Source organism: Ambystoma mexicanum, chromosome 12 (assembly GCF_040938575.1).
Source record: "Ambystoma mexicanum isolate Mex_15411 chromosome 12, UKY_AmexF1_1, whole genome shotgun sequence".
In the NCBI taxonomy this organism is placed as follows: Eukaryota; Metazoa; Chordata; class Amphibia; order Caudata; family Ambystomatidae; genus Ambystoma; species Ambystoma mexicanum.
This window is the reverse complement of record NC_090936.1, coordinates 444,689,020-444,710,064: the sequence shown is the minus strand read 5'-3', so window position 1 is coordinate 444,710,064 and position 21,045 is coordinate 444,689,020. Positions and strand designations below refer to the sequence as shown.

Genomic DNA, 21,045 nt, shown 5'->3' with positions numbered 1-21,045 from the left:
CTACCTTGGACATTAGCTGCCTATATGAAGTATCATTGTGCTCCCCAGCCTCAGATCTTCCAAAATCCAGTACAGGTGAGGTAGCTACCCCACTGGCCGTCTGTAAATTATCATAAAGTTTTTCAACCTTGATTCTTCCGAAAAAAAGCTTTCAGGCACATTTGGTGTTCCAAATTGGAGACGAAAAGGTGCATCATTGTCTGAAGGTTCCTTCTCCTCATTTATTGAGGTGAGAGACTTAAAATATTCTTTCCTTGGTAAAGAAACATACATTTTTTCACCTATCGGTTTCAAGGGTTTGATAAACTGGATGTGACGCTCGAGGAGTCGACGAAATCTTTTTTGACTTTGATGGCGCCATAGGTTTAATTGACGCGGTTGGCGTTGATGGTACAGCTGGCGCAGAGGGCGCAGCTGGCGTTGATGGCTCTGCTGGCGTCGATGGCACAGTTGGCGCAGGTAGCGCAGCTGGCGTTTATGGCACAGCCAACGTCGAAGGTGACGTCAATGTCGACGGCTTGGCTGGCATCAAAGGCGCAGCAGGTGTCGATGGCGTTGATGGTGTTGATGACCTCGACTTATGTTTATGTTTTTGGCTCGAAGGATCCTTTCATGTCTGGGCTCGAGGGCGAAAAGGATTTAGCTTCTTTAGAAGGTGTGGTAGGAGCATGGCTTGCTGTGGGTTTTTGCTGCTGAAATATTTTCAGCATTTCTGCTCTAAATGCTTGTCATTCGGCAGGTGTGGAGTTTTTAGTGGGGCAAGATACCCTCTCAGGGGAGGTGTCTGATGACAAAGTCGAAGAAGGCGACCTATGGTGCCCGTTTTTTCCTTCCTCAACGACGATAAGGAGTGGTGGGAACCACTTCTCGATCTTGATCTCTTAACTTTCTTCCTCCAAGGAGGGTCTCCTCTCGACTCGTCGGTGGAAGGTTTTTTGGTCAGGGTAGATGGGGATTTTTTGGGGTTTCTACCTACCGTCAATTTCCCCTTTCGCTCCTTCAGGGCCTTTCCGGTCATAGGCTGGCACTTGGAGCAGGCCAAGGTTTTATGCTCCACCCCGAGACACCATAGACATATATGGTGTCGGTCGGTTAATGACATTTATAATCACAATCTCAACACTTCTTGAACCCGATCTTCGGGGTAGTCTGTCGACGAAGAAGACATATCGCGAAGTAACTAACATAGGAAACGCGCTGTATTTCTCAAAGCGATTGCTCACGCGGAAAAACGGAAATGAAGACAACGGGCCCTGCATGTGCTTTATATGCCTTCGATTACATCATCCTCGAGACGTAGGCCCTCGAGGGACATCGAGTCGACAGCCTTGATGCACAGCGCGCTCCGCCAAGAATAAATTCCGAAGCACCTGAAACTAGATATTGAATATCAAAGATGAGGAATACGTGGGAGGACACAAACCATTCGAAGAGGTATGACTGTGGCTGTTTTTTAACAGGATGGGAAGATGTCAGTTGAGGTAGATGTGTTGAGATGTGAGCAGAGGCAAAAGGTGCAAGTTCCTTCATAGTTTGTGGTGCAAAGGGTCACTTAGTGCACAGGATTATAATAATTATTATAATTGTTCTTTTATAACGCACTTAATACCAGTGAGTGATTTCAAACCTGTGTTGAGCTGTGTTGTCTTGCTTCCAAGACAAACACGTTGCAGATTAAAGGCTGGGTAGAGAATCAGAGGGAGAGAAGTGGGAGAAGGAGAGGATTGAGATGAGGAAATGGTGCAGTTCTTGGGGAGAGGAGGTAATTATCTGGAGAGTCATGGATAGTTTGCAAAGGTGTGAGCGGATAGAGGAAATAAGATTTCTTCAGTGGCAGGATTTGGCAGTGTCGATAGCTGCAGTCAGTTAGCATCAATAGAGAGCCGTTGCAGGCTCCGAGGAGAGTGGGGGGTGGTCTTTGCAATAGTGGCTAAGCAGCAACATCTGGTTGGCCTCAGCAGATGAAAATCCGTGGCGATCCATGATTGAAGACATGGGCAAGAGAAGGTGAAGGAACATGCAAGGTTTTGAGCAAAGGGGTTTGACAGAGCAGAGTTTAATTTTATGAAGGCAAGTTCAATGGAGTAAGCAAGTAGAGGAGAAAGAACTTGGACCAATATTTTGACTTGGGCAAGATAGGGGATCATAGATCTAGGTTTGAATCTACGTTTGGTGATGAATAGCAGCTCTGCATTTATCGATCAGCCAAAATTTACAATAATCAAAGAAACCAATGTTTTGTGGGGATTCACAACTTTTATAGGGAATTCATTAGTAACTAATCAGAGCCTAAACTCAGTTGGAAAAAAGGAAAGACTTTCCAGTGGGCAGCAGAAGCAAAGGAGGCTTAACAAGGTGTTCAACAGCACCACCTATGACCTCCTGGAACCAGACTGTTATAAAAGACTGTTATAAAATAAAAGTATATGGAAACCAATTCCAACTATAGAGCCATAGGAAGAGTGTTTCTATGAGTGAATCAAGACGACCAGAAAAACACCTCTTTGTTTTTTCTCTCAAAGAAACCCACTGACTATGAATTAAAGGCTGTGGTAATACAGACAGAACTTTTAGCCATGACAGACATATTTTATTGAATGGAGACAGTGTCTTCATGCTGTCAAGCATAGATTAATAAAACTTGGAGAACACCAACACTTGCAAGTCCCTTCACAAGCTGAATGTAGTAACAGTAGGTTATGTTGCTTAGCACAGGTTCCTGTATCTCGCATTAGGGCCTCCTGAATCTGGACCCTGTAAGATGATTCATTCCACTCACTTTCTTGAATACAGGTAACCTAACCTCTTCTATTCCCTGCTTCTGGATATTCCTATCATATTTCATCCTACCATTTTTTGCTTTCCATAGCTGACTAATGTTTCTTCTGATAAAACCAGTCCTGCAGTTAGCCATTTCTGCATCTACATACTACCTGGGCCCTGCTACTTTCCGAGCATTGGGTCAGCATGGTGTAAGGAAATTCAATGTGCGTCCATTCCAAAAAGGACCAAACCACCTACTTAAGTACCGTTTCAGGAGTGGCGACAGATCTACGCAAGAACTTGCCTTCAAACAAAATGTAGTAGGACCAACCTCCTAGTAGACAGTAGGAGGCTAGGAAAAAAAATTAATGACGGACACCCTTCATCAATGTGGAACTAGGTTTGTGAGAATCGCTATGATCGTGTATAGCTTCCTTCTGAAAATGGGAAGGAGCTGAACTTAGGTGCCCCCACTTAGGTGCCACCACAGGGATTGTGGAATCTTCTATAGATTAGTGATCTTTAATCCCCCTCCCTTCTACATTTTGTGGTAAATCACCTCAAAGCAGCTTGAGGGATTCTTTAAACAAGTGAAAAAATACTAACAAATGGCAAAGGTATGAGGATGTATTATTTGTGTCTTTCTTTTACCGGCTAGAATAGTTTCTAAAAAATATGATATATTATTTACTTTCTAAATGTATTTAGAACGCACTCCTTATGCAAAGCAAAACATGTTTCCTTTGAGTAGACTTCCACTTCTGTATGCATTTTAACATTATAAACATTAAAATATCTGACTATTAAATAACAGATATTCTTGTTTACATTTTCTGATACAATACGTTTCGCATTTACCATGGCACTTATTGTCTTTCCTGCTGTACAATCAACATGTTTAACTTTTAACAAAAACAATTTAACAGTGATTTACCCCGGCTCCATCGCTTGCTCGACTTCAAATGGTTGGATAGTAGAGGCACCTCGAAGCAAACAGAGCCATTATACATTCCTGGGAGCCCTTTCAATTGGCTGGCCAGACGTTTAATTTTTTTAAATCTTTTTAAATTCTTAAATATAATAACATGTTGACAGTCAACTCTTCCCTGACAAACCCACCACCCTTTACCCCAACAAAAAGAAAAGAGGGAGTACCTGGAATGACTTGATGAAGGTCCACAGCAGAGTCCGGATTCCTTCTCCTCGGCTCAGGAGCTTCACCAGACGCATCACCCGGAAGAGGCGGAAAAAGGTGATGGAGATGCGCGAGTTTTCTTCAGCATTCTAGAACCCATTGGTACAGAGCAGCAGTTAAACAGAGGTTGGGGAGCAAAAGAGCCCACAGACAGAACCAGCCTTCAGCAAGGGGCTCACTGCACTGTTCCATCATTGCAACTACTCCTACTTGGCCCAGACCTTTGTTCTTCTGCCTTATCTTTCTTTCCAGAGCATCAGATTCAGGGTAAGTAAAAGGAATGTCAGTGTTAACATCTTTCCTGCATTACATGTCTCACTGCTGTCAGCAATCTTTGGTCATTCAGCTGCAGAAATCAGAGCCTTGGACTTTCTGCTGATGGTGACAGAGCTTTGGCTATTCTCTTACTATATGCTTAACCTTGGTCTTTCTGCTAATAATCTTTCTAGCCCAAGACAGTTTACTGCTATCATTATGGCTTTACATCTTCTGCCGCTATCAGCATTGTGATGGGTATTCTGTTGACAGTTTAGCTTTATGTGTTCTGCTGCCTTCCCCCAACCTTTAATCGTTGTTCTTAGCTTAGCATATCTAGCCTACCCATGCCAGCCTAAATGCTTCAATTTGGCTACTGCCAGTCTAACTGTGGGCTTTTGCTGTATGTCCCACTTAGGGTGCTTTGCTGCTGTTTCCTCAATGTCCGCCATTCGGCTGACTTCAATTTAGTCTGGGGTACTTTGTTGCTGTCAGTCTAACGTGGGGCATTTGGCGTGTGATGGTTGCCCTTTTTCTTCAGCCAATGTGGCATATGGTATTATTCTATTTTTAGTTTCAATTTGGAAATCTGGCTCCATTTCACTAAGAACCATCATTTGATTGCAAAGAGGTGGCACCAAGGGGATGGTGTAAAAGATTAATCCAAAGGACTCAACACCTGCTATTAAAGATGTTATGTCCCTACTGCTGATTTGGTTTGTGTCTGCTCAAATGTCCAAAAATAAGTGTGCTATGAGTTTGGTGTCCCACGCCTTGCAAGATAACAATGGCTGAGCCTGGGCGAGTCTAATGCACCTTTGCTGTGTGGAAAAGCTGGGAACAAAAAGAATGCGAATGGGAAGTCATGCTTCAGATTTATCAAGTCGTGGCCGCAGACCCGGACAATAATCACGGGCTCTACAGCCTTTCAATCCAGAAGTATGCTATCTGTTTCAGCTGACTGATCGTCTGCAAATTCACAGTGGGGCGATATTTTCTTTCATTTGAAAATTATATTTTTAGCTTTTCTAGTTCGCTGCTTCAGTTTGCTCTACCCTCGCATATTCTCATGAACCATGCAACTGCCCTGTGGGTTTTCACAGTAAACAACCTGCTCTGGTGATCGATCCCCACTGCACCTCTGAACTCATGTCCTCTTTTCCCAACCTTAAACCCTCTGCAGGGCCTTTGTGCCACCTTTTCAGCTTTTCTGCACCATAGAGCTCGGAGTATCACTATTTAGAGCCAAAGGAAAGTCTCCTGCTTGCCCAGGGGTATGCAATACAGGGAAGTACAGGGTGTAAGCCCAGCCAGGAGCACTGACCCATGAAATGGTGCCAGGCCATGAACCTGACTCCTCTCGTTCCTTCTGCATTTATAAAGTGCTTTTCCTTCAAGTCCCTAATTCTTATAATTGGTGTGGAGAATCCTTTATCACCTATGGCATAAGGAGCGCACTTGAAGTGTTTTGAAAATGACAAGACACCTTACCATTCGTGTAAGAAGGTAAGAATGACACTCCCTCGTCCTCATCCTCTTGGTCCTTTGGCTGTAAGGTCAGAAAAATGTGTAGGGAATGTTCAATACAGGCTGCAACTCTTTAGAATCCACTTCTGTCTTTATCAGGGCAACAGAAACAAATCTCCATAGTGTCTAGCAATGAAAAGCCATTACCATGGCAGGCATGCACTCCAAAAATATACCTCAGCCTAAACACGTGTGACGAAGGAACTGCTTGCTCCATTACAACCTCAACTTCCTTGCAAAGAGGCTCACAACGTGGGGTGCCCATCTCTCCCAGCCCAAATGAATGCATGGCTTTGGGTACTCTACAGGTGCAATTAGGAACTGTGCAGCTCACCCACACTCCCTTCAAACTCCACCATCACACACACACCTTCCGCCCTCCCCAGTTTATCCAATCCCAGCTGTAAGAGAAAACATCAAGACCAGAAGAGAGCCGAAGAGCTGGGGTTCCCCTCGAGTTTACCTGTGTCGAAGTTGTAGAGTCCTGTGCCGAACAGTAACGTACAAGGCATTGTTTACTGGAGCTGCTTGGACGTTAATAGGTTCCAATTCTGTCACTTCTGTTATTATTGCAGCATTATGTCCTCTCCCAACAGGGACGGACATCTTTTACAGAAAGCAACATGAATGGGGTGGGTGGGTGGAGTTTTAGGGTTTGGAATAGGTTGTTTGAAATCAGAATTTAGTGGACCCTCTCTTTTGCTAAACCTCAGCTGCATATTTACATATATGTAATAAGGCTGACGGGCCTCATTCTCTAGTCGATTTAAGCCAGAATAAGGTTCTGCACTGTGCACTTCCTTTCAACTATTAGCTGTCTGGGGCTTACATTTCAACCCTGCATTTTGCAGCACTGGCGAATGTTTGCACATGCACCTTTTACAGCATAGACAATTTTCTGAAGCTAAGCTAACCTAACCTTTATTGAGAATATTTTCTAAAGTATCCATGTTCGGGAGGATAGCTCAGAGGTAACACGCTCGCCTTGGAAGCAAGACAATGCAGAGCAACACAGGTTCAATCTCTGGGTCCGTGCTTAGAAACCTCTGGGTATTAAGCGCCTTATAAATAATCAATTATAAAAATTCAGATATGCCTTGCTTCCCTCGACAGAAGTTAGGAGTTAATCGTTGTTGACTGATTGCCTATGTGCAATAGTAATAACCACAAAGCCTGGTCTCAGGCGGCCTCTCAGACACTATGGGGCATTGCCATTTTCTGGGGAAGCTTTAAATAAAAGTACTGACTGGGCCCCCATTAGAATTGGTGTTCCTGGATCCCATATATGAACTAGGATTGAGGTTGTGGTGCTTGGCATTCTAAATGTTTTCCATCTGTCATACAGGAAAAACTGCTGTTCCTCCTAACCATCTGAATACCGAACAACAGTGACGCTCTGATAATCATTTGCTGGAACAAAATCAAGCCATCCGTATGCGAGGCCCTTAATGGAGACTCGACTCAATCCTCTAGTGGAGAACAAAGTCACCTCATGTGTCAGCTCGCTGGTCTGTGTGCACCAGAAATGTTGTTTGCTCCAGGTTCCAATTCCTCGCCTTTCCCTTGTGTTGGGTACAGATAAATGTCTTCCTCCTCCTGCTGATCATGAGACATTAATGTCTATTTGTGTACCTTACCCTGGGAACTGTCAGGGGGCAATCAATTGTGTTAGGGATTTGTGGTAAGGGATTCAGCCCTGGTCTGGCTTTATCTCCTGTATCTTTGCCTGAATCAGCTGCACCATTATCCTGTTGCCTTGCCCATTGATAAGCCCATTGATGAGCAGAATGGCAATGCCCTTTTCGTAGGGGCCATTGACGACAGAGGAGATGCTACTGAAGATGTGCTGGTGAATGGAATTTAGCTGGTGGAGGCTGGCGCATAGAGAGGTTTTTACTCCTGGATTGCACGGTTTATGGCTCCCTTATCAAATTGTTTGCCAGACATTTAGATATATTATAAAACTTTTGTTATATTTGGATGTCAAGGAGTAGGGGCACCACGTCTTGGAAGGGGGAGACATGGTTGGTGGTAGCTTGCTAAGAGTGAATGGACTAAGAACTAGGCCCTTTCACCTTTCCCCCCCAGGTGATCTACCATCAAATAAAGCCCCACTCTTCTTTCGCTTTTCTTTTGTACACTCTCTTGAAAACAAGCTCTCCTGGTTGATTAATCTCATGTGGAAGGAATAATACCCTTTTCAGTTTTCTGTCAATCAGCAGCAGGGGAAAGAAAACGTGAAGAGAGCATGCAGTGCATTCCTGTCAACATGATGTGTGGTAAAGAATCTGAAGATGGCTTTTTGAGGCAGTAACTGAGCCTCTGTACTCCATTTTCTACAGGACATTGAACAAATATAAGGTGGATAGGAGATATATTAAAACTCTTATTTTACTTCCGTAGCCATTGTTGTTGTAGGAGATCCCAATTTGATTGCATGGAAGTATTTGGAACATGTGAATATATGTAAGATCCATTGCCGGAGAAAATAAGACTTTTAAGGAACCCACTCTATGTTCCAATGAAATATGTAATGGATTGCCCAGCACTGTGAAACCAATGGAGTCAGAGGCAGGCAGGCTTTTAAGAATACTAGAAGAGTGATTGTAAAGCTTGATGTGAGTAATTCTTCTCAGTGCTACAATTTTTTCAGAGGTGCCAGCCATCCTGTTAATATAGCAATTTCCTTAACGACCCACACACCAATGGCACTGTATTCAATGGAGAGAGAAAAGAGGGTTTTAACAATATATGTTATTATTTTTCTTTATGAAAGTACATGATGCCTTCCTGGGCAGTTCAGAGAGGTTGAAGACTTAGAAGAACCTCCAAAAGTACAGATTGTTTAAATAACTTTCCCAGTTTAGTCAGATTGCTCATTCTTAGAGAGGTTGTTAGGCTATCAAATATCAAACTTACTGGCGCACCTAACCCAGAAGTAGAGAGAAATCATTGTTTAATCAAGACAAATATTTGCATTATCAAGATGAATGAACCATGTTTATAGGAACGCCATAGCGGTTTGTTTTAACACGCGGAAAAAGACAATCTTATTCGAGTTTGGGAGACATAAAACGGTTATGAACTCTCCATCACCTGTTATTTATCAGAGCACTGCTCCCCAGAGCAGAGGCCCCTCATAAGCATGCTACCAATTATTCCTTATGATGGGAAGATGGTCCTCACCAGGTTTGTATATTGCTTCCCTTGATTTCAAAGGGTGAGAATGTAGGAACGTCTGCACAAGAGTGGCTGTTTTTTAAATACCAGCTCTTCCATGCCTAAATTCTTCCTTTGAGCATGTATGGTGGCACGGTTAGGAACATTACTTCAAAAGGACAAGTATAAATAAGATTATTTGTAGGAACGAAACTGCTAGCAAACAACCTGAAAGAATCTATCGAGTGTCCGTTTCTGGTAGCTGTGCAAACAAACACAGCAGAAAATGACTGTCCTCAACCGGTAGTTAACGTCCAGGTTTCTAGTTTTAAACGTGTATTTGTACTGTCAAATTATCTGATATTTTTCAATTGACTGGATGTAAAGTAGCACTGAGGACACAGTTGCCTTCCACATGCTGCCCCTTTAACTTATTCATATTTCAAATCATTTGCAGTTTTAAGGGGTATTCTAATCCTTGGGAATTGCCTGTCTGCAACACCATTAAGAGCTAGTTCTACAGCAATCAGATTCTAGGTAGCTGTGTAGTGTTCCACCAGCACCATGCACCTTTTGACGTTCAGTATTCAAATCTGTCCCTGATTAAAGGGAGGGATGATGCCAAAATGGCAGCTCACTTGAGGCAGCATACATTGTTTCAACAACCCTTCCTCTGGTCTTTGTAAGAGGCCAAATGTACAAGTTAACCTCTTGAAAGACAGGGGTGTATGGATTCCTATTGGGTCCTTTGAGTTAAAGGTCACATGCCCAAAGATTTAGGTCCCCACAAACAACCCTGCCGGTAAATCGTCTACAAACAGGGATTGAGTAGATCAATGACTCACTGCAAAAGGGTAAAATAAAGAACAGATCATTACATTAGCTCCAAGCGGCTATTTAGCTGTCTCCTGCAGCCTCCACCAGTCAAACAGCTACAAACAAGATTTTTACAATTGTGAGTTCTTCTGTCCAATTCATGTTTAACATCTTTAAACGTTGCAACCTAATCCAGTTAAACATCTAAGATTTTGACTAATAAGAATGCAAGACTACGTCAGAACGGCTGATTCAATAAAAATTAAAAAAACATTTGTACTCGCAGATCAAGTACTCTATGGATGTACTTCCTTTCAGAATAATTACATTTATTCTGAAACAGACCATTTCCAGATTGTTGAGGCAACAATTACAATCTGTTAACATACACCCCTCCTTTTTCACTGGTCACTGTAGATACCGTGATGAAATATGCAGATTCGCATTTGGTCTGAAAAGTGCCTATATTACCTATTTTCATAGTTTCCAACTCTATCTGAAACTGGTCATGTGCACACTCGCTGGTTACCTACTGGATGAATTTTACATTTGTAATGTAACATTCCTAGTGTTGAAAACTAGTTTTTTTGCACTTAGCCCACTCAGAACATATTCACAAGCAGAATTTTGCTGTGGATTCTCTTTTCCAAGTTTTTCTGCAAGAAACACTGGTCTTGTAAATCCATCCCATTTTTATTCCTAATCTTTTTTTATCTAATTTAATTTTCATTTAAGAGGGGCTGTTCATTTTCATTTCTTCTTCCATGGCCTACTTCTCAGGAAGGTTAAAGAAGTTGCATTGTCACTTGATCTAGAGAGATCCAAATATTTTGGTAGCATGAATGTTCCACACTTTCATAGCATAAATGTAGCTTCCCAATCAGCTAATTAAGGACGTTCTAAATGTTGACTGGTTCAAGACCTTGATATATGGTCTGAAACCGGAAAAACTGCCATCTGTCTCAAAGCAACAGTGTCTTAACCACTAAGTCAATGTGCTTTTCCCTCGCTGTAGTGAAAGTGGCAGTAACTCGTCCCTTGGGCTTTTGCCACAAAACTCTGGTAACTACACAAATATCCATCTCAAGGAACGTGTATTTTTATTGCCCTGTTCAGGTGGCTTCTTCTTGGGCCGTCACCAATTTTGAGTGGTCTTCAAAATCTGGATTTTTAGATGGAGCTTATGCTTGCACTATTAACAAGAGCTTTGGCTTTAGTGCAGTTGGCACTGTGTGCATTTAAACCACAGCTATGCACTTGGTGGATTCAACACCCCAACCCTTAGTGTCAAAGTTCTCCTATTGGAGAGAGTACTAGTAATAACAGCAAAAGATGGCCTTTTTATTAAGGACGCAAAACATCACCTCATGAAGCATAGTCTAGTTCAGAGGTCCCAGCTCATGGACCTTACTAACTGTGGCTCAGATTCTACTTTATATGAAGGTAAATCCCCAGACTGCCCTGGGGGCGAGGGCACCCCCCCCCCCCCGTAGACCACTTTACCAATTGATTAATGCCACAAGTTAACCGTGGGAAGCCTTTGCTGTTCGGACTTTCTTCTGGTAATTCCTTAAGCGACACAATAATAGGTCAGTTATTACAAGAAAGCTTAGGGTTGCACAATAAATACCATACAGATACACATCAGGGTACACCAGACTCATACAAAATGCACAACACTGCGGCTTCATGCAAAAAAAAAAATAAACTAGGCTAGGCCTGCACAGAGAGTGAAATACCGACCCCAGGATCGGGCAGAGGGTGGTAGAGTGAGTTAGTGGTTCAGTGGTAGGGGATTGGGCATGTGAAAGAGGCAGAGTGAGAGCGTGTGGTGTTTGTGGTGGTCTTACCATTGAGGAAGAGCATTGGGTATGTTCAGCTGGCTTTAAAGAAAGGCAGACAGAAATAAGCTGTATTAAGTCTCCACAGTAATGGCCCAGTAGCTAGGTCTAAACACGCAACAAAAAAGTGGGTAGAAAAAAGAACACAGTAACAGAAAAATTGACTGGGCAAATATACTTTCGGCTATCTATCTCATGCCCTAGATTCCCACTTATAACAGTGATCAACGTTGAGAATGTGATGAATTTTAGCTGTAGTTTACGGAGACTCATTTAGAAATCATTGGGGTTTCATCAGCAACTATATTCCACAGAGGAGAATTAGACAGTCCATGAAGTCAAGCCACCAAGTCTGCAGCTAGGTAAGGCTATTCCTAGCACCAAGAGATATGTTTCAAGTCCTGCACCAATGAGCTCCCTAATTCTCTATAATTTCTCTGTAACATAACATTGAGTTTTATTAATAGTTCTCGTTTAGACTAAATTAAGTAGCCACTGATCCACTTATTATTTTATAAATGATTACCAATTTGACAGGGTAGTAGTAAATATTGTTTGCATACTATTCATTCAAAATCTGGAATTATATATATATATACATAAGACCACTGTTTGCTTTGTATGCAAGTGTCTTAATGCAGGAATGGTAAGGTCGACCTAGCAGACGGGCCCCCTTTGACATCTGTTTACAGGCTCATGTACACAATAAGAGCAGAGATGCACGTATTCATATCGATCTTTTTGTTGAAGCTGCATATCTCAATGCTGCTTGTTTAGCTAAAACAGTGAAAAGACGATGGAATAACCGGCTCTCCCTTTTTGGGCACATTTTTATAAGCAGATTTACACTTTCTGATTAGTAACACGACCTGGAACGCCCACCTACCAAGGCCCATTCCGGTCCACTTTCCTGCTATGCTGGTTCGACTAGCCCATAGTCAGCTTTTGCAATGTGAAAACTAACCTGAATGGTGGCAGAGACTCCTTGTGCAGTTTTAAAATCATATGTTTGAAAAAACCCATCAGTTACATTTTTCAAACACATGCCTTTTGAAATGTACAGGTAGTTTCCCCTAGTGCCACAGCCTTTTAACAAGATGACGAGAGTCTCTTTCGACCAACCACATCAGGAAAGGGTGGGGACACTGGGCGTAATGAACATAGGGTTGAAGGCCAATTCAACAGGAAAGTTTATTTCTGGTTGACTAGCCACCCGGTTTAAAGTGGCGTTGCGATAAACTCTTATTTTAAGTGCAAACTCAGGTTGAGGGCATACATCCTGTATGTATTATGCCAGAGAGGCGATGTCCTTTAATGATACTCGAGGTGCTGTAGAACATTTTTCTTAAAAGCATCTTCAGTTATATTCTTAATCACCCAATAAGGAAACTATATATCCCACAGTATTACAGGAGTGATCAATCATCTGCATAACCCGGGAAGCCTGCACTGTGGCTTTAGGATTTTTAACAAGGATACTTGAAAACTATTCTGTCGCAAACACATGCATATTATATTATAAAGCTAACAGAAATGTTTTTTTTTTATCCCACTCAAGTACAGAATGGTTTCTCAAATGACTGGGAACAACCATATCTTATCCAGCCTTGGAGTGAAGCGCTGTTTATCAATTCAGGATGTCAAGTAAGATGAGCCCATTCGTTGTTGAGGGCCGGGGTCCGAAATAGACACAGTCGGACAGTAAGGGTATGGGCTGTGCCATGGGACGTCAGTGAATGACTGCAGAACCAGAGGCCTTTCAAGGGATTATTGGCTAACTCGTGTGGTCACTCACACAGTAGGGATCTCATTTGGATGAAAGTGGCACCTTTGACCCTATTTGACCTTCATTTTTGTGGGCTGTTCACGTGGAATAGAACATATATTATATGATACATCACATCTCCTACCGTACAGTAGCTGTACAGGCCAAGCGTGCATTCTGTTATTCAATGCTTCTCTAAGGTGGCCTCACAAATGTGCCTTTCCCAATGGCTAGAAGACATATCGCATGGCATTGGCCTAGTATTTGACCGAATCAAGCAGCCTTTTGTGAAAGTGACTCTATATCTGATCACCATTAGAAATATTATACTTTGCAGATAAAAACATCAACATATGTTAGTTTGCATTTCTAATACTAGACAACTAACTGTCTAAACAACAACATAACGTTTGTTCTGTACAGTTTAAAGAGCATCCTCCTTCTGCCATACTTTGGTTGGATGGAAAACCCACTCTGGAATACAAGTGAGGATTGAATTGAACTTAGAACCACGTTTGTTTACTGTAGCCAAATTATTCTGCCCAATGAGAATTGCTGCTCACCAGCTTAGCCTGGTAAACCGAGAAACAGGGTCCATTCACCCACGCACACACAGACACGCGTGTGCATTGCACGAGCACGCATTGGAACACACAGACACACGAAGAAGCGCCCATGCGCACCAATCATTACACACTAACCAGCACACGGAAATATGTAGCTATGTGCGTACATACACACATTGGGCCTCATTACGACCCAGGCGGACTTCGCGGTGCTAAATGCACCGCGAAGCATGGCGGAAAGCCGCCGATAGCGCCATGGGGGTTGGCGGATTTACCGCCCCATTCCGACCTCGGCGGAGCGGTAAATCCCCAATCCCCATTCTGCCCTTCCCCATTCCCATTTTTGCCCCATAGGGTATAATGGGAGTGGGGAAGGAGTTAATTACGCCACCGTAAAATACGGTGGCGTAATTAACAACGAGGTCCCGTAGCGCCATGGTTTTCTCCGGCTGGTAAAACCAGGCGGAGAAAACCTCCATGGCGCTACGGGAACTCGTAGTATGGCGGAGAGGTACGCCATGCACTACGCTGGCGTAATACCCTCTCCGCCAGGGTCCTAATGAGGCCCATTGCCTCAACTGACGGGACTATGACTGACACTGTGATCTCTTTTTAGTTTCACCTGATTTGCCCCAGAAGACCTGGATGCATGGTGCTGGTCAGCACGAAGAGCCTTTAAACCGTACAGAACTCACTTATCTTTTCTTGTCATCAGGAACAAAGTACCTACGGTAACATCCTGCAGAATGAGGCACAATCAGTGAATAACACCAAACAGGTTGAACAATTAGAACGGCACACCAGCGGCTCCGCCCCTTTGCTGCTGCTGCTTCTGTCTTGCCACCTTTGCCTCTAATTTCAGTCTGAGAATTAGAAATGGAAAAGTGAAAGCTTCTTATACCAGCAGAGCTGTGCTCCTAATTCTATAGGCGTGGTTATACCAGCCACCCTCCGCCCACTGCTCCCTTCTACTTGTTGGACTAACATGTTTCAGCATTTGTGGATGGTGAAACCAATGATGAAAGCAGCACTGAAAAGTGAAGGCTGGAAAGTTCTGACTTAATCAAAGACCAGCTGAACATCTCTGCACCACCCTCCAGACTATCATTTTTCAGCCTGCCATGACATTACGGTAGGGGGGAGGCCATGGGGAAATCAGACGTGGACCAACCCCAAAAAGGGTATTCCAGCCCAAATTGGTAGGGCACCTCCAATGATGTCAGTGATGAAAAGATCAGTGATTAGAAGGGTGAAGGGGAATGTATGTGCGATCAGTTGGAGACAGTCACTAGTCCAGCTCAGTGTGGATATAACCTGGATAAAGTCAATTTCAGTGGATGCACCTCGGAAAAGTATGGCGAGAGAAGGCACAGGACAATAAGCTTTGGAATCATTATCTATGCCCTTACTGAGGTACCCAAGTCCAAATCTGCAATTTGGACATAATCAGTGATACTTGGAAGAGAAAGTTATAAGCCAGGTGGTGTCTCCTCTGGGAAACATGTATCTTATGTATTGACATCTGGTAGCGATAGGTTCTGATGAGGTGGCGAAAAAGTGGTCAAATGCTTGTGTGTATCGCATACGAGCCTAAGTCACTGCTAAACTACTGAGGATGGAAGGGTGGCCAAAGACAATCTTCACTGGCAAAGCTCTGCTGTTTTAGTATTTAGAGTTGCAGGTTGGGATAAAGGACAGAGAGGAAATTAAATAGAAACTTGTTTGTTTCTAGAATAAAAATCTAAAATAATTTATGCCCATGGTGCACTGATGGCAGAACCTAAGCAGCCAGCGAAGGGCTTGGGAGCCAAGAACCAAAAAGAGACAGACAGACAAATGGACACACACAAAGACAGAGATGGACCAAACTAAGGCAAAGGTCACTTGCGTCCTCCTTCCACCCATCCTCATACCCTTTAGTGGGTAGGGTCTACATATCCTATTTGCATGTTATTATTCATTGGCTATTTCACTGTGGTGCATTAAATATTTCAAAACATTTAACTGGGAAAAAGGTAGTAACAAGCATAAAATGTTCAGGGAAAGGTAGTCCCGTAGAGAAAGGAATAGGAGGCAGGGAAGAGGAACTAAGGGAAGAAGCAGAAACCTGAGAGTGGAATAAGGTTAGACGAAAGTGCAGAAACAGTTGGAGGATCAAGGAATAAATGCGACCAAGGGAAGAAAATAGGAATAGGTAATGGGTAAAGAAATACAAAGTAAAGGTCGGGAAAGAGATGAAGAAAGACAAGGTGAAAGCAAACAGAAGAATGGGGTAGAATATTGGATAAAACAAGAGGATTTGAAATAGAAGACAGTGAAAGAATGGGCAAATGGGAAGCAGGAGTAGGAAAGAAACTGACAACTGGGTGATAAAGAAAATTAGCAGATTGAAAAGAAACATAAGCTAGAAAGGGTCAGGTAACAAGAAGAGGCAAAGAGAATGGAGGAGCGAAGGGGAATGATGCCTACCATGCTGCAACAGAAAAAAGAGATACATGAGATTTAGAGAAAGAAATGGCAAGAACATGGGAATCAGGAAACAAGGGAAAGAAAATAGAATAGAGGAACAGAGACACAAAGTGAGGTTAAATGGAAAACTATACAAAGAGAAATAGAATGGTACACAGGTCAGGGTCTAGGAAATACAAATAGGACAGGGATAGTGATTGGAGAAAAATGTGGGCAATATACTAATAAAACAAGTATTAGAATTAGTGGGAACTGGAAAAAAAAGTTGGTTTAAGGTTGTAAAATATTGAGGACAAAAATTGACAAGCATGGATGAAAGATGAATATCACAGTGGGTATGATAATGGGACAAGGAAAGGGGTTGGAAATAGGGAAAACGAGGAAATGAAGTGCATGAAACTACTCACGGTGATAGAGAGGATGAAAGGGTAGGAGGAGGGTGGAAATTAACGAAGAAACAAAGGAATGTAGTGGGAAGGCAGAGAGCGAACAATGTGGAGTAAAATAAGCCAAAGGCCTGCATGGGGAAGGAGGAAAGTGGATTGTAGCGGGGGATGGAAAAATGAAGGGACTAACCACTGAATAGGAGAAAGATGGAGATGGAAGCAGAGAACGTTAGTGGTGGGAAGAAGTAGAACAGTAAGAATAGAGAATATTGGGAAGGAAGTGGAAGTAGCAAGAAACGGGAGAGGACACGGTGATTGGAGGAAAAGAGAGTTAGGCAGAAAAGGAAGAGTTAAGAAATGAGGGCTGGTTGTGGAAAAGGAAAGAGATAAAGGTGGGGAATATAGAGGTTTAGGAGAAAAAGAAATACAGGATACAAGGGATAACCATAGAATTGAGGTAGACGAAAACTATCAGAGAAGGATGTAGGTAGACAGGTGAAGTGATAGAACAAATATACAATCAAAATGGGGAGAAAAGAACAGGGGAAGGGAAACGGAATGAGGGAAGGAGTTAGAACAATGAAGGGAAAAAGTAGTGGGCAGTTTTAAGAAGAGCAGAAGAAAAGAGGATGCTTGTGTCATAGCTGGGAGAGTTGGTGAGGTCAAGAAGAGTTGATACAGATTCCTAGCTTGAATGGCTCAGCTGGCGCTTTCTTTTTCTCACTCTAGAAACGCCTTTGAACAGGATTCTGGTGCTTGCACATTTCAAACACAGCTGTGGGTGTTTTTACGGCCGCGAAAGAGTGATTGGAAAGGGTGTTGTGTAGAGAGACAGTTTCCATATCCTTAGAGCCAAGAAGCAAAACAATTGAACCTGCCACCTTAACACCCAGAAAGCAGTACTTTAAATCTCACTTTGTTTAAGCTCAGCACAATCAGACTGAGCGCCCCACAAGAGGGTGATAAATACATAAAGTGTGATATTTTCATTGTGTGCAAGATGGCGGCTCATCGGGCAAACAGTTTTTAAGAGGCTACATGGAATATGAAGAGGGAGAGTTCATTTGTGATGTGCTAGACGAAACACTGCACTAACCAGTGATGATGAAGCCTTTCTATACTCACTCAATACCTGCAGGTAAAGAGGGCCCAGCTCCCTCTCAATCAAGCTCAGACAGGCATACAGGGCAACAGGGCCATGCCCTAAGTGCAGGCCCAATATACTAGTGTGGGCCATTGCTTTCGTTTTGGCCAAAGTGTGCCAGTTTGAAGAGTTAATTCAGTGTGCAGCTGATAGTTTTGACCAGTGTTACTGAACACATTTTCTTTAAATGCACTGCAATACGTTTTACCAACCCGTCCCCCTTCCCTGTTTGGGTACTACTCAAACAGACTGTCATGAAACATGAACTTTTTCATTGGTGCTCGAGCGACACTCTTTCCTGATCAGTTTGGGTGTAAAGTTCCCTTTAAATGCTACTGAACATCTGGATTGCCAGTCATTGTTGCATCTGTGTTAAAGATCAGGGATTGCGCCTCCAAATGTTCAATATGCCTTTTTGAAAGAGTGATGCAGGATTAAACAGGCATCATATTCAGCGTATTTATCTGACATACAAGAAGATGCAGTATACATAACCGTGATCTTGTATCTCAAACCAGCTATTGGTGCGTGCATACACGCCCAAAAGCTCTCGCACGCCGATCTGCAACGCGGAGACTAAATTCTGTTCTTAAACAGATATAGCAGACACAATCTCAAAAGCACATCAAGTAAAGGCATGACATACCCAAACCTGCACAAACAGAAGGAACATCCACATTAAAGACATACCCAAACCTGCACAAGCAAAAGGATCACCCACATTAAAGACATACCCTAACCTGCACAAGCAGAAGGAACATTCGCATTAAAGATATACCCAAACCTGCAAAAGCAGAAGGAGCATCCACATTAAAGACATACCCAAACCTGCACAAGCAGACATACTCAAACCTGCACAAGCAAAAGGAGCATCCATATTAAAGACATACCCAAACAAGCACAAGCACATACCCATACCTGCACAAGCAGAAGGAGCACCCACATTAAAGACATACCCAAACCTGCACAAGCAGAAGGAGCATCCACATCAAAGACATACCTAGGGGAGACCACCAGGGGGCGCTGACATGATGGCTGCTTGAGCCGTCATCTCCCTCGCCAGGCAGCGTGGAATGGCGGAGCGCCCTGCAACTGTTGGAATTTGCAGCAGTCTAAAAACATGAATCAGACCCAGATCCGCTGGAGCGCACCGAGTTTGAATGGAGAGGGAAACTGTGCCCATGTTCATCATAAAAGCGACGTGCATCGGAGTGTTGCTGTGATCCCACAAAGAAAAACATGGCAAACATGGCCGAAACCTAGCGGAAAGGCCTGCATCGCTGAGGTCCGGCGGGAGAGGAAGGCCTCCGACTTTGATTGCGGAGGAAGAGCCCTGGTCTGCCGGCATTTGGAAGGGGTTGGACCAGTTCCTGGACCATGCACCTGAAGGGTCTCAGCTTGCTGGTAATTAAGAGACGAGAGAAGAAATGAGGGACGGAGCGGTCAGCTGGGGAGGAGAGTGCGTAACAGCTTGTGCCCGATACCTGAAGCCTGAAAACAAAAGCCCACCACCCACACGTGCAACACGCATTGTGCAGACAATGGAACGTCCCTAAAGAAAATGTGGAGAACACAGACACGTTCTGACTGAGCCGGTAGTCGCAGCGCAGGGTCAAGTTGCAACGAACCAGCCTGTGCCGAGCCTCGAGTGTTGGCATGCACAAGCCTGTTATTTTGATGAGCAGTGCAGAAAGTCCAGGCAAAGATCCATAAACGGAACGCTGGTGGAAGGCAGAGGCAGAGCCTCTTAACTTGTAGGCCCAGCAACACAACGGAGAGTCACAGTTTAATACGGCTACTTTATCCAGAGTTTGCAGCCCAATTAAAGTTAAGGCTGGAAATCCTGCACCATTGCACAACCCACCGGCAACAGTGAGGATGCTGCAGCCATAACTTTCGATAGTACATAGCACACCTGTAGGAGGCAAGGTGACTAGCAGAACCCCTTGGGAGTGTGAGGAGTTCAAGCGCGAATGAAAAGGTTGCAGTCACCACAGGAAACCTTGCTGGGTGACAGGGACAAGGGGCGTAATTTGGGCAGAGTGAGCGCAGCGTGAAAATCACTGTTGTTACTACTCACACAGGCGAAGGCAAACGACTGCGCTTACCCTTGCCCTGGATCCGCGCACAGCCCTTAAACCGCACAGATTTGACTACGAGCCAGCAGCCGTGGAGCCGGTACAGGGACTGAACCAACCAGAAATACTGGGAGATGACCGCAACAGCTCAACCAAAGCTGATATACAGATCCTTTTGGGAGAAATCTGATCGATAAAATCTAGCCTGACTGAGAAAGTCACCGACTTGCAGACCAGAATGGTCAAAGTAGAGGACCGCATAGAGGCCCTAGAGAACAACCAATTGTCAGGTAACCTCATGGCAATTAACAGCAAAGTTCGGTTTCTCGACTTAGAACAAAGGGAAAGAGATGTCGAACTAAAACTGAATGACCTAGAGAACCGAGAATGGAGATCGCATATCCGCATAATGGGCCTAAGTGAGAAGCCGGGAGAAACCCCATCCTCGCTGGAGAGTCGGGTAAAGGCCCTAATAATATTGCTGTTTGATCCCACCGAAGCACCCAACTTCGAGTTTGACAGGATACACAGAGGCGAAGGCCCACCGAATGGCCCGAGATCGGTCCTCACCAAATTTCATTATTTTAGGCAGAAACAGGACATCCTACAGAAGGCAAGAGAGAAAGAGCCTATTGACTTTGAAGGATCCAGCGTCAGGATATTTCAGGACCTGTCAGAGACCACGCTCATCAAACGGAAAAGCTGCCGCCCGCTAATGACCTGGCTTTAGGAGCACGACATTCGCTTCCGATGGGGGTTCCCGTTCTCGCTGAGCTTCGAACATGAGGGTGAGGGCTACCGCATTACCTCATAAAAGGAGGCTCGAGGGGTCCTAGAGAGCCTCCAAGCTGGCACGCAAGGAACAGACAGAGACAAAGCTCGAATGCCCAGGGATCCAATGCACAAAGCCGGGGCCTCCTCGCCGCGTAGAGGCCAATCTCAAGGCACTATGAAGTACAAGCAGTCTAACACACCCTGAAGGCAAGGCCCTTGGGGAAAAGTTAAAAGTTAAAGCTGTGTCTTCATTGACATTCCCATGTCTTCCAGATATTAACGCATTCATCAGTTGTACTAATTCCGT

The 21,045-nt window shown here is 43.8% G+C and overlaps 1 protein-coding gene across 8 annotated transcripts in view; it reads right to left on the bottom strand.

Annotated features, from left to right (window-relative positions):
- CACNA1C (calcium voltage-gated channel subunit alpha1 C) overlaps window positions 1-21,045 on the bottom strand; it is a 2,322,072-nt gene that overhangs the window by 720,845 nt on the left and 1,580,182 nt on the right. For all 8 annotated transcript variants that reach the window (XM_069628642.1, XM_069628646.1, XM_069628641.1 and 5 more), the window contains exons 31-32: window positions 11,566-11,598; window positions 3,919-4,047 (exon numbers count right to left, since the gene is read on the bottom strand). In XM_069628642.1, coding sequence (XP_069484743.1) covers window positions 3,919-4,047; window positions 11,566-11,598 — 162 coding nt within the window. The remainder of the gene's footprint in view (window positions 1-3,918; window positions 4,048-11,565; window positions 11,599-21,045) is intronic.